Below are 13,639 nucleotides of genomic sequence, written 5' to 3' on the forward strand. Positions count from 1 at the left end.
GCAAATGGAGTAATAAAAATCAAAGTGAGAATGGAATTCACAGTTGAAGATCATTGTAATCGTAACATCTGCGCCCGTTTTCTCTGCAGCATTTAGCTGTTTGATTGTCTTCTATTTGGGATTCAGGAGAACATGTTCAGAAACAATGTTCTTGTTGTATCCCCAACAGTGCTTCAGCAATCGAGGGATTTTGCTCTTGTGTCCGTCAATTGTTTGATATGTATTTTACTCTGTGGATTCACAACTGTCTAAACTTCTCTCTCTGTCTCTCGAGATGATGAAATAAAGCTAAATTATTGATGCGTGGGTGGATCTGAAGGGTCTTTATAGTCAAAGCCAAGACATGATCATCAGCATCGCAGATAAACACTGCCTTCTCTCTCCCTCTCTTGTTCTTTTGTCCCCCGGCTCTGTCCTCTCTTAGATGTGCGTGCGGCCAGGGAGCAGATGCACATGGGAGGAGTGACCTATCCCACGCTGCCCCTGCAGGACGCAGTGCCCCGTCCCCAGTCAGGTTATAGCCAGCACTCTGCCGCCTGCTCCCCGTCAGGCTCCTTCGCTGGATCCCTGCCTCCTCAGCCCCACAGCTCCTACTTCAGCGGGATGACTGGCCCTCAGCACCCCTTCTACAACCGGGTGAGCCAGGAAAAGGACTTGTATCTAGATAATCAGTCCTCCACCCGCTACCTAGAGCCCTTCAGATGTCCGTATTGATTTAGAAAAGCCCAATTGATAAAGTTAGCAATAGTGTATTTTCCATGCAACATTTTTGTTTTTGTGTGCCTGACCTCCCTCATATGATTTTCATTTTATTTTTACCTCCTCTCTTCTCCTCTCCTATGTTCCCCTCCTTCCCCCTCATAGCCTTATTTCCCCCATCATGTGTATCACCTGCCACGGCATTACTCCCTCCATGTCCCCTCATCCTTGCGCCCCTCCACTAAACCACCCGGTCAACCTAAGGGCAACACCAATGGACTTGTAAGTAAAGAAGCGGGGCTAGATCTGTCTGATGTGTGGCTCTATCTGAAATATGAATACAGAAAAATTGAAATTTTTGTGGTTTCTCCCATCTGAATTAACCAGTGTTTCCCAGCAGCACCAGTTAGTGATCTTGTTCCATTTTTATTATTAACTATATACATAATTAAACTTGAAGGGTGAGGTCATAGAGCGATTATATCAGTTGAAGCTTAATATGTTTTCAGGTCCGTTGTGTTGACCTACTGCATTAACACACCACAAAGTCTGACGTCCCTTATTTTCTCACACGCCTCTGTCCCCCGTCCCCTTGTCTCCCTTCCGTCAGAGTGATGTCATATGTTTTACCTTTGCATTTTACCTCCTGATGGTTTTGATATCACTGTTTCCACTGCTAACCACTGTCCAACTCCTGACGTTGGTGGCCCTGACCCAAAGTAAAGCGGCAAAAGGTTTCATAAACTGAGTGGTGATGAACTCGACCCTCATTAGCCTTTCTCTGTATACAATTCTTGTCTTTATTCTCTGCCCATGTTAGGATGTTATTGCAGAGGATGCCAGGGAAGGCCTCTCCCCCTGTCTCTCTGAACCCACCATGGTAACATGTAGTTGCAGTTATGGAGCATTGCTGATATGCAAATATGCACCTAGCCCGTCACTATCTGCCTGATGCTTAAACCTCAGTTGTCATTTCTTGTGTTGCATGCATAAGATGCATGCCTTATATGTCTGACAGACCACTTATCTTGCCGTTGTAGTTTACAAAAGCAGAGAGAACAAATATAGATGATAGCACTCGTTCGCTGCCGAATGCTACAAAAAAAATCATCTGGTGTGACTGTGACCTCCAAGTAACTATCAAGAGAGGTGCATTTTCTTAACTTAACTTTAACTTCAGCATATGTAAATGTAACTCGCTGAATTAATTTTACTATGATGATGGCAGAGTAGCAGTCCCCGTGCTCCTATAAATGGACATAAAAGTATTGCTAACCCACTTCAGGAAAAGAAATGAATCTCTACACCAGATATTCACACGTTTTTTAACAGAGAGCAGCCACTATTAGAACAATTTGAAGATAACACTACTCAGGAGATTTCTACCCTACAAAGCCACTTATCAGGGCACTGCCAGCATGCATTTAAATGAGATGTATGAAAGATTTGAATTTAGATTACTATGTAATGATTCTTCCCCTCTCTGTCTGTATTTTTGTGCCTTTACATTTTGGCTTCGATACTCTTCCTTTTCTTCAAACAATCGCTGCCTTAAATTTTTATACCCTTTTCTCTCGTCATATCTTCCCTGGCTTTTGTTTCCTTTCGTCCTAAGTATACACTTCATCAGTTTCATCCCATTCTGGCTTCTGTGTGTGCATTAGCCCATCTTATCCCTTTGTGGTTCACACTTGATCTCTTGTGTGTGGTGTTCACAAGCGCCTGTATTTCTGCAAATCTGTGAATGTGGATGTGTGTGCACACTCACTCATTTGTGTGAGTCTTTGGATATGTAAGCGGGCCCAGCCCAGTGTAATTGCTTAGCTGATATAAGTGTGAGTGTGGATTCCTCGGGCTGCCGGGATTATCATCAGAGCAACTGTTGGGGCTGGCAATGCATGCACACACACACACACACACTCACACACGCGCGCGCTCACTGACAATGAGCCCAGCGCTGGTAGAGCTTATCTCCTTACCAAGACGCTTCCTCCCTCACAGAGCTCTGTTTCCTCTTCCCCATCCTTCTGCCCAGCCCTGAGCTCAGCCCAGCTGTAATTACAGTCTTATCACACACACACTGGGAGGGTTCACACAAACACACATACGCAGACATTTGCGCTTTCGCTCACGTTCTTAGAACCCGCGCTTGCAGTCTGAATCGAGGAGTCGCATTCAAGCCCTTCCCTGAATTGAAACTTCTGCTTTTCCTGCACAGACTAAAAGATGTCTCATTCTCTCACTCACTCAGTCTTTCTTTCTGTCTCATCTGCAGTCCTTTCTGCCTCCGAAGATTATGACTGTAAAAGCCTGCTGACTCCAGCGAAAACAAAATCTCCTTGTGTAATAATTTGACTTCCAGTAGTCTCTTCTTTTCCAGTCTGACTTGCGACTGCTGTGAAGGAGCCGTCTGCTCCCCTGTTGCGAGACGGATAAATGTCTGTCTGCTCTGTGGCCACTGTCTCTCCTGTCCCCTGACGACGACTTCAACATGTGTGCCGGTGTCTGTCTTCTTCTCTGTCTGTCTTTTCTGTCTTAATTCTTGCCTCTGCACCCCTCCTCCCTCCTTTTTTTCCACAGGTAATCCCGGTCCTCATAGTATTATAAATGTCTGTGTGTATTTGTGTCTGACTATTTGCCCGTCTGCTTCTTTTTGTCTCCTTATCAAGCATTTAAAGTCGCTGCCTTACAAATTAAAGCAGGTACACCTCTGGTTTCATGGCTACTTTCATCTCTGCATCCAACCCTTTACTCCATCTCCCATGTACCTCTGCCTCATATATAACACACTGGTTCGATACTACCAAGCATGCCGTAGAAAGAGATTCTATGGACTCATCCCTTAGAAGTAAATGCAAAACACAACTTCACGTCCTGTAGTTGCTCAGTAGATTCACTAACATAGTTTCATACTAGAGTAAGTCCTCTACTATGTGAACAGTAGCTAAACTCCCAGAGTGCCAGTCTTCATCCTCTTGCCCACCACTACAGAAAGTTGGCACCTACTATTGTGTACTGTATTGTGTGAGCTGCTTATTTTTTTGTTTAACAACCACTCACAGTCCGACTAAGCTCTGCTCTTCTCTCCCTCGAAACCAGAAACAAAGCCGGGGGCTTAGTCTGAAGCCATGTCTTAATGGTGTTAATAGCCGAGAGAGAGCAGAGATGGACGAGGGAGGTAGGGACAGAGGGAGGGAGTCGGAGGAAGAGATGGGAGAGAGAGAGAGAAACGGATTGATGGAAACTAGAGAGGAGGTCAGCACAAGAGACTTGGAGGGAAGGAATGTGGAGAAAGGAAGGAAGGAAGGGAGGGAGGGAAGGAAGAAAGAAACAAGAGTGAGAGTTCATAAAGACAAGCAGAGCCAGAGGGAGAGGGGTGAGTGAAGAAAGGGGGGGGGGGGAGTGGGTCGAGGAGGGTGGATGAGGTTTGTTTAGCTTTTTTGCCAGCGGGTGGCATGTCGGCTATCTGTGAGGCCTTAGACAGCATCAACAGGCCGCTGGTATTAGTCACATCAGGCCTCGTAGCTGCTTGGCGGCCGCCGCCTCAGTGTGGCTTGGCTCAACAGCAACTCACAGACTTAGAGGCTCCATCCCTTAAGTGTTGTGCACACACTTTACATGCTTATATATACACAGAGAAAAAGAACAAGAGCAGGTAACAGTGTATTTGGATAGGTTGGCAGCTTTGTTTACTTTAACACTTACACTGTGTGACTGATAGGGAGAATTACTGGGTGGGATTGCAGTTTTTCACCTCTGTGTGCCTCACAGTAACAGGTCTGCACGTCTCTTTGCCAGGAAATGTTGCTCGTTTTGCCCTAATCAATGTGTTAGGAGTGATGAGTTGGCCTAACAGAGTGTGCTAACGGCGCAGTAACCTGGTAACCTTAACTCACAAAAACACACTGAGCATTGTGTGTGTGTGTGTGTGTGTGTGTGTGTGTGCGTGTGCGTGTGTGTGCGTGCGTAGGTCTCTCCTGCGGTCCTGCTCAGCTCCATGAACACAGATGCAGTGTGTGAGCGTCTCAAACAGACAGATGGACTCGACCCCAGCATGCTGCCTCAGTACACCTCCACCATAAAGAAGGTGGGTCTGTCATTCTTACTGTATGTTTCATTTACTCTTAAATAAAACTCTTTGTGCAGCTACTTTTCCTCATTCAGCTCATTCTGCATTTGATTGTTTTCTGCACACGTCAGTAATGTCAGTCGATAAGCAAGCAAACCAGTCATTCCCGTCCCTGTCCATTCTAGGCTAATATAAATGGTCGAGTGCTGACTCAGTGCAACCTGGACGAGCTGAAGAAAGAGATGGAGATGAACTTTGGTGACTGGCAGCTCTTCAGGGGAATGGTGAGGCTACATTTCTCTTCTGGGTGGCTTTACGTACCTCACAGCCTTGCTTAAAATTGCTGCTATGGGCATCTATGTATAGTTTTATACGTAGGATCAAAGAAGATTTTTGTGTTTTTGTTTCAAAGTGGGCCATCAGTAGACGTATATCATGAAGAAAGCATCACTCCACCAACAGCAATAACAACTACTCCTTCATTACTTAAAGAGTAATGGCCTGAAATAGATTTACAATAGTATACATTCTCCTCACTCTGTGAGGCTTTGCAGACACTCAGCCCTGCCAGGACCCTCCTGTTGACATATGTCAGCTCTTGTTTATACCGAAACGAAGCAAGGCAGAATCTCGTAATACGACATCTTGCGCTGCAATGAGATATTGGGATGGAGATTTTATAATCCGTATTACAAGAACGGGGCTAGTCAGTCAGCCAGGAGTCCAGTTGGCTGAGCCGGTGCTGAAATCACTAACACATGTAGCCGGCTCCACTTCATCAGATGTCAGTCTGTGCTCCTAATACCAAACCAGAGCCCTGGATTGGTTGTGTTTTACAGGAGATCCAATGCAGAGCTAATGTAGGAGCAGCTGGACAGTGCAGTGTCCTTACAGCTCTGTGCACTAACCAGTGTTGTGTTGCCAGGACGCAGCCAGCACAGACATCTGGTTCAAGATGGCTGACTGATATCTGGATGAAGGGAGGTTATTGTCGGGGAGGAGTGGACAGCTGAATAGCTCCACTTAAGGAACAGCTCACTCTGTTGCTGTCAAACATACTTGCTTCGTACGTCACATGCTTTAAAAAACATGTTTACCATTGACTGTCTGTCCCGAAACAAAAGTCAAATGACTTGTTGATCTGAAATATTGAATCCTGACATCCTTTCTCAGGTGATGGAACAGCGTCTTGCTGAAAGCCAGGCTCTGCTTCAGGATGAGTCCCGAGCTGCTAGCGAGCAAGGCAGCAGCGTGCACCACGGGGAGCCTAGCAGACGCTCAGGGGGAGCCCAGCATGAAGCGGCGGCCTTCAGCCTCAGCCTCAGCTTCGAGGAGCTCAGCGGAGCGGGGCTGGAAGAACCCCCGAGACACAGCAACAACTCACATTGGCCGGTCAGTCTTCCTGTCAGGAGCTTAGCGTAAACATACCACAGTAGCAGATAGGATCAGACAGACGTGAACTGCGTGCACATTATACTCACCTGTACGTGCAAAGAGATAAGAGGCATTAAAGGTGCTGGTGTAAGCATACGTGTGAGGATGCAACGCTTGTAAATGGTCATAAAGTCAAACTCCCCAAACTGTCACATGGCCACAAGTCGTCTGCACCAAGCCTGTGTGTTGTGACCTCACTGGTTTCACATTAATGTGGTTTCGAGTGAGAAAAGAACATGGCTTATGCTGCTCTTGAACACGGTAGAATTAAAAATACACACGCTGCAGTGCACCAAGAGGTGTCAAGGGGCCCCCCATTCGTTATTTTCACCTTCTCTATTCCCAGTTTGCCAAATCTCTGAGACACAAACCAACACACACACACACACACACACACACACACAGACAGCTGCCTCTGCTGCTATTTTATATGATCTCACTTCGCGATCTTGCTCAAATTCAAATTATCCAACACTGAAAACACATCGCGGCTTTCATTGCCACTCTGTCTGCAGTCTTTGCCAGTAACTTTTTCGCCGCATCTGATTTTCATGTTCTAAATATTTCTTTGGGTACTTAGTAATTATAGCATTTTAAGTGCCACGTCATTATATTTATTATATCAAAGTGTCAGTTCAGGTCATCAACCAGCCAGCAGTCTCACTCTGCAGCTGCTTGTAACATAAATGCATTCCTGAACAAAGTCACCCGCATGTATGCACAATCCAATCCAACTTTTTCTATACTGTCAGGTGGCAAGTCACCACACCTCAAGCATGTCCAGCCTCAACTCTCAGGAATCCTCTAATGACATCTGCAAGCTGACAGACAAGCAGCAGGCCGAGTATCGTGATGCCTACAGGGAGTACATCGCTCAGATGGCCCAGCTGGAGATGTCCGGCAGTGGGGGAGAGAGGCCTGTGCAGCCCCACCCTGGACAGTTCCTTCAGGCTGCCAGCTCAGAGGACAAAGGGGTGGGTAGACACTCACAAGTACACTGTCGAGTTTTTGTCATCGCATCACTGACGGCATTTAAGTTCAGTCAAATCAGCATAGAAGCTCCCACCGTCAGACTACAGAAAAATACCTTGTGGTAACTGCTGTCATTATGTGTAGCCTGTATATTACATCATTGTGTTTTTAAATGTCGTATTCTTCTGGCTTGTGCAACGGCAAAAGTCTTATTCTGGGCTGGGAAACTGGAGATCACTGCTTTTTGTGTTTTTTAATTATTGGCTTACAGTCTTTGTTTCTCTTGGCATATAAAGAGGAAGCAGGAATTCTCTCCTAGAGGCCAGTAGCACAGGGTTCTATATATTTTCATGTTCCTCTCACTGAATCCTCCTCCCTCTCCTCAGGCCAAGGAAGGAGCTGACCAAGACGGCCGCAAGTCCTTCACCAAGAGAGGCTCCAAGGCTAGCGATGCCACAGACTTCCCCTCAGGGGCCGATGCCCAGCTCCTAGACCCCATCAGTGAGGAGGATGAGAAGCTGGACCACAGCGCTTCCTCCAGGACTCCGGGCTCCAGGAAGAAGGGAGCCGAGGCATTGTACCGTAAGCTGCCCAGCGATGAAGACTCTGGCCCAGAAGAAGCTGACAACACCACACCTCTCCTCCACAAAGAGGGTGGTGCCCCGTCCTACCACAGAAGCGCCCAGCCCACCGGGCTGCTGACCAAGCCTGGCTTCCTCGCAGAAATCATCCTGGACAAGAAGGACTCGTCCGACTCAGGGATGCGCTCCAGTGACAGCTCCTCAGACCGCTCCCTGGAGGAGGCTGAAGGAGTGAGAGAAGGACTGAAGCCGAGCCTGATTGAACTGGAGCTGGAGGGCCTGGTGAAGAAGAGAGGCCTCCTCCCGAGCAGCCTGAGCGGCCTGCAGGACGCGTCGGTGGCCCGCATGTCCATCTGCTCCGAGGCTCCGTCCGAGGCCAGCCTAATGGCCAGCAGCCCAGATGACGGGTGGCCGTCCAGCGGGGTCAGCAACCTCAACCGCACCGACAGCAACACCACCCTCAATAACAACACAAACAGCCCGAGCGACACCAACACCAACACCAACAACAGCCACCAGCAGCCGGCTAACATCACAGGCACCGAGTCCACCACCTCCCCCTCCAGCATCAACGTGCCGCCAGCTGTCATCATCACGCCCGGCAGCAGCACTAACAACACCACGGCTGCCACCATCCACAACCAGAACCTGCGCACCATCAGCCTGGGAGATGAGAGGGAGAGCGTCCTCTGAGAGGCTGGTTGTTCTTTCGTAGAAGGGTCACGTAGAGACACTGTTCTCAATGTTGTTGGTGACGTTATTATACAGTTTGTGCCGTGATGTGTTCCAAAGAATTAGCGTAGGTCTGTGTTCGACTGTTAGGAAGCAAATGTAGAAAGTGTTACTGTGAATTAAGAGTAGTGCGTTCAAAAGTTTTAATTAGTTAGTTGGTAAAAAATCCAAATCACCGTCATTTAAAAAATAAAAAGTGTAAAGACTTTCATAATTGGACTTGGAATTGAACGATACCAAAACTTGTTTTTATGCTACAAGGCCTTTTGTCGTCCCGTGTGTTAGGAGCGTGATTTCTTTCTCCTGTGGTTGCTGAAATGGTGTGTTTAGTGGTAAAATGGTATGTTGTGGACATCATATGTTACAGAGGAAAAAAAGCTTTTCAGGAAATGTAGCAACGACTGAAAAGGCTCAGTGTTACCGAGGACTTCCGCCTCGTAAGTGTTTTGTGCAGTGCAGCGTTCCGTAGTTTGACCATTTCAAATAGATGGTGATGTGGACAGTGTGTTGTTGGCTGTTTCTGTGATAGAGGAAGTGCATGCACTGGTCTGGTGGTGATTGTCTGTTTCAAAGTTCCTTGTGAAGTTGTGCTTTGTGAATCAATAAACATTTTGCTATGTGGACCCTTGAAATTAATCTCCCATTTTCTCTTTTCTACAAGAAAATCTGCTGTTTGTGGATTGAAGCATTAGCGGATTAGTATTTAGCTTGTAAATAAACCAGAATACTCAAACTAAGAGTCCTCCCTGTTCAGGAAGGAAGGAAGGAAGGAGGTGGTGGCATGTGAGGGGAGGGCTTCTAATCTCCGATAGATGGCGCACTCTCCATACAAACGTGCTGCAGGCTGGTGTCTTCGGCGCTGCCTGTCATTGTTATGAACTACTGAGGGTAACAACTTCAGCTCAGTCTGGTGCAGTGACCTGCTGGGGTCCTTTGGGGGGGGGAGGGGTTCTGAGATACTCTGCGTCCATATTGAAGTGACTGCTCGATTCAGTTTACATGTGTTTTATCAAGTAAGGAGTGTGTGCTTGTAAAGCTCACACCTGATCAAGAAATGTGATGCTTAGTTGGCAGCTCAGCAGTGTGGAAATATTCGAGAGGCCATGTCTTACTGTAGGGAGGAGATGATTGACAGTTGGGGTTTTTTTTTTTTTCACTACAGGGTTCCTGTGTCATCCAATAGCCCATATTAACCACCTCTGCCTTTCTTACCACACTCATCCTTAATACCACCTTTACAGTACAGTGCACACTACCTAGTGATTCAGACCACTTCAGTCACTCCCTAGAATATGTTTAAGAAGTTTCATTTCAGATGCTCACTGTGTTCATATGACCTGGTAGTCCCCCCCCCCACCCCACCCCAGCAGCGTGGTTTACAGTCACTGCAAGTGATCCGGCTGATAAAGACAAACATTGGACACCAGTGTTATTTAGTCTGTCACATGACAGCTGAGGTCACCAGTTATTTGAGGGGTGTTTGGTAAACTTTAAAAAAAAAAAACAGAAGGCGACTAAGGTTCAAACAGCTTTTAAACATGAGAAGAGTTCCTGCTCCAGTGAAGTTGGAGATCACGTTTGGAGTCAGTAACGCGTCACCGGCCCAGTTTCACCTCAAGTTAAATTTCCATACTTGTGTTCAAACAGCCCACAGCGAGCTGCTTTAATGGCTCAGGCTGTCACGCTAAACCATTTAATCCCATTTACTTTACATAGCATGCGAGAAAGTAAAAGTGCAGTCAGTGCGCCCTAAATAAGCTTTTATGCAACCGTGTGCCCCCAGGTCGTGTTTGCCTCGGGGAGGTGTTGACGCCGTGTTTTAAATCATTACAGGTCACACAGTGCAGGTCTGATAAGGACACTTTGTTGTGGGATTTGTTTTTTGAAGTGCGTCAGATGTTCCCCACGCATAACAGCGCCTCGTGTACTTGTGTAGAAAGTCAGCTGGACGCACAGCTGGAAACTGGGTTTTTACGCACCGCTGGATTCTTCTAAACCACCGACACCAACATTGAATTCTCACTCCCCACCCCAAATGACACATGTCCAAATTGCGTTTTTGATTTATTTTTGTATAAAAAAGGTACAATTTACATTACTTTTATAAAAAGTTTCAGCATAATTAAGTACAACATTACACTTTTGCAGAAATTTCAAATTCCTGCAACTATACAAGATAAACTCCCGATAAGAGTTCACACGGTTTCATTCTCTCATTTTAACTTTTTTCTTTTCTTTTTTTTTTTTTTTTTTAAACAACGTCCAGTCCTTCATGTGCCAACAACTCTGACAAGACAAGACTAAACTTTTTACAGAAACTAACCAAGTTGTCTTTGCTATTCACGTTCCCACCTCCGCAAAAAAAGCGAAGACTTCAACAAGGAGAGGGACAGAGGTGAGGAGGAGGAAGGGGGGGTGGGGTGGGGGGGTAATCCTTGTGACAATAATCTCGTTTTTCCTCCCACTGTCGGGAATATAACGCGCCTTCCATTTCCAGAAAGGACCCACAAATAAAAAAAAAAAAAAAAAGTCTTAAGTTAAATAATAATGAAGTGTCCAAACAGAAAACACATCACATAAGATTGTCCCATAATAAGCAAAAGTCTCTTGATTTCAGCGTCAGAAGAAGAAAAAAAAAAAAGGAGAAAAAAAAATCCAGGCCTGGAGGACGGAGGGGGGAAAGTCCTGCTCCCCAGGTCCTGTGTGTGTTTTTGCGTCTTGACCAAACACCTGCAAAAGATTGAGAAAGAGAGGCGTGTTTAGAAAATGCAAACAGGGCAGAGATCCGGACAGACTGGCGCCAGGGAGGAAGCCGCAGTTTTTAACATTTAACCAAACACTCCCAATACTAAGCAAACCCTGCGCTCCAGATGTACACACACACACACACACACACACACACACACACTGAGAGGGAGAGAGAGACGCACACACACACTTTTCGCACAACTTCAGCCTACAATCTGGGGAAGAATCAGCGTAATTGCCGCTCAGCTGGCGCCTACCCACTTCTTGTACCAATTATGTGCAGACGTCGTAGTAGCAGTAATCCAAACAGCCATTATTTTCCTGTTGCAGATGCTCTTCATTATAGACACAAGAGGGTACAATACGACCCTGACGACTGCTACTTCTATACAGTAACCCCACGCAGCAGCCTGCAGCGTGGATCTCCCTCCCGTGTTATTCCACCAAACTCCGATGCAAAATGTGTGCCAGCGAAACGTCTTCGGACACAGCGGATGAGTCACGGAATTATTTGATTAATCTGGGTCACTTTACTGACACACTGAAGTCCAGAAGGAGCCCATGCTGTGATCTTTTTTTTTGTTTTTTGGTTTGAGATGCGGCTTGTAGCTGATTTTTAAAATACACACACACACACACACACACACACACATATATATCATATAAGATCAAATTTAGATGCAAGTCGAGCCAACTGTCTGCGCCTCGTCATAACTGACGCCCCAGTGTTGCGGCGCATTCTCATGCAAAACATATTGGGGACCATTACAGCAACGTGAGACGACAGCCACATTAGCAGGGAACAAATGGATTGGTAAATGGTAATTCTAGCCCATTCTGCTCCAGCAGACTGGGAGACAGGCTGTAGCGGAGCCTAAGAGCCCTGGACAGAATGCAGCAGCAGACATGAGCGCAGCCTACTTACCGCTTTAACGATGCAGAGTCCGGCTGTCATCTGTCATCAGCTCTGATGGCAACTCCGGGGACTGAAAACAAACAAACAAACAAACAGACCAAATGTTAATTCTTTACGCAGCATCCGATCGAGGTGTCGGGCGTTGCAACAGTGTTATCTAGGTCGGATCTCTTCCTCGTCTCATTCTGTACAAAAAGGAAAATAAAACATGCCATTTTCTTTTCCAACAAGCCATTTTGTGCGAGTTACGCATAGGCTACAAAGACGCACTGGCTATGCGCACAAATAAAAACCCACTAAACGTCCTCCACAGCACACCAAGCTCCCGTCCCCCCCCCCCCCTCCCTCCCTCCCCAATTAGGATGCGTGTTTAGCTACAGTGTAATTACCTGTAATGACAAGATGCTGATATCTGTGTTGAGGGTGGTCAGGGGGGTCCTGGAGGGAGCCTGCCCCGGCCGCGCAGGGTGATGCAGGCTGGTGAGTGCGACACTGGAGTCCAGCGCAATCTGCAGGTCCAGGATGTAGTCGATGACATGCTGCAGGATTTCCATCTTGCTGACGTTCTTGTTCTGGGGGATGCTGGGCACCAGCTCCTTCAGCTTGGAGTAGCAGTCGTTCATGTTGTACAGCAGGCTGAGCGGGTCATCCACCGGGGTCTTGCTCCGAGAGATTCCCAAGGAGTGCTCTGATAAATTCGCGTTGTTTTTCCGGAAGGACCGCACGGGGCTTATTGCTTTCATGTTGTCAGTGTTAAGTTAGGCGAGAGCGGTTGTGTGTGCCGATTTTCTTGCTTCTTTTAAGTCCTGTTTTTGCCAGACGACCAGCGATCAGACTGGATTACCAAGCTGTCAGTGTGGTTTATATAGGCAGGAGGCTGGGCGAGCGACACAGGCGGGTCCAAAGAGCGGATTGGCCAAGGACATCGTGTCACTCAGCGCCTTGTAGCTCCGCCATTGGCTCCTCGGGCTTGAATCCCGCCCCTCCTGCGGCGCGTTACCAGTGGCAACGCATGTTGGAGGCGGAACCCAGAGGGCGCTTCAGCAGCTCCGGTGGGCAATTTGGAAAATTAAGCCCTTACCTGTTTCTGATCAAGAAAATTAATGATTCGCATGGCTGTCAATTGACTATGTCAAAGTGTGAGTGCGCGCCGATGCCCTCGCCTGCACGATTTAAATTTGATCTCGTGGCTCAGCAGCGAAGCAGAAATGTATTTTGGAGGATGTGTTTAGAAATCAAAAGGGTTCCAGTCAGAATAAGAATTGATGGATACATACAGGGAGTTTATGTCTGATAGAAATGATCTTACACACACTGTCAGCCATCACTCTTTCCTCTACTGCCTGTCCATTTAGCTGACATGTGCGCTCCTGGAGGTGTGGAGCAGTGATGATAGGTGCCATGTCAGGCGCGCCTGATGATTCCTAATTCCCTCCTGCCCGGACCGGTGTGAAGGCAAGTTTCTGAGAGCGAACAGCAGACTGAGGG

General features: G+C 47.0%; 2 protein-coding genes across 2 annotated transcripts in view; one reads left to right on the forward strand and one right to left on the reverse strand.

Annotated features, from left to right (window-relative positions):
• kidins220a (kinase D-interacting substrate 220a) overlaps positions 1–9,119 on the forward strand; it is a 43,253-nt gene extending 34,134 nt beyond the window's left edge. The window contains exons 25-31 of the mRNA XM_070841866.1: positions 425–636; positions 865–981; positions 4,670–4,786; positions 4,954–5,052; positions 5,942–6,160; positions 6,955–7,176; positions 7,561–9,119. Of these exons, the coding sequence (XP_070697967.1) occupies positions 425–636; positions 865–981; positions 4,670–4,786; positions 4,954–5,052; positions 5,942–6,160; positions 6,955–7,176; positions 7,561–8,448 (1,874 nt within the window). The 3' untranslated portion in view covers positions 8,449–9,119. The remainder of the gene's footprint in view (positions 1–424; positions 637–864; positions 982–4,669; positions 4,787–4,953; positions 5,053–5,941; positions 6,161–6,954; positions 7,177–7,560) is intronic.
• Positions 9,120–10,530: 1,411 nt separating this feature from the next.
• Positions 10,531–12,949, reverse strand: id2a (inhibitor of DNA binding 2a). The gene is made up of 3 exons (XM_070842960.1): positions 12,541–12,949; positions 12,161–12,221; positions 10,531–11,217 (listed from the first exon to the last, which is right to left on the reverse strand). Exons 1-2 carry the CDS (start codon positions 12,892–12,894, stop codon positions 12,165–12,167), a joined length of 411 nt encoding a protein of 136 aa, XP_070699061.1. The 5' UTR covers positions 12,895–12,949; the 3' UTR covers positions 10,531–11,217; positions 12,161–12,164.
• Positions 12,950–13,639: the final 690 nt, after the last annotated feature.

This window comes from Pempheris klunzingeri, chromosome 13 (assembly GCF_042242105.1).
Source record: "Pempheris klunzingeri isolate RE-2024b chromosome 13, fPemKlu1.hap1, whole genome shotgun sequence".
Classification (NCBI taxonomy): Eukaryota; Metazoa; Chordata; class Actinopteri; order Acropomatiformes; family Pempheridae; genus Pempheris; species Pempheris klunzingeri.

Bases quoted from the DNA above. Each gene is read 5' to 3' on its own strand.
- id2a (XM_070842960.1), bottom strand. From the start codon at position 12,894: ATGAAAGCAATAAGCCCCGTGCGGTCCTTCCGGAAAAACAACGCGAAT. The intron at 12,222-12,540 runs GTAATTACACTG...GTTTGTTTTCAG, and splicing joins TCAGCATCTTGTCATTACAG to TCCCCGGAGTTGCCATCAGA.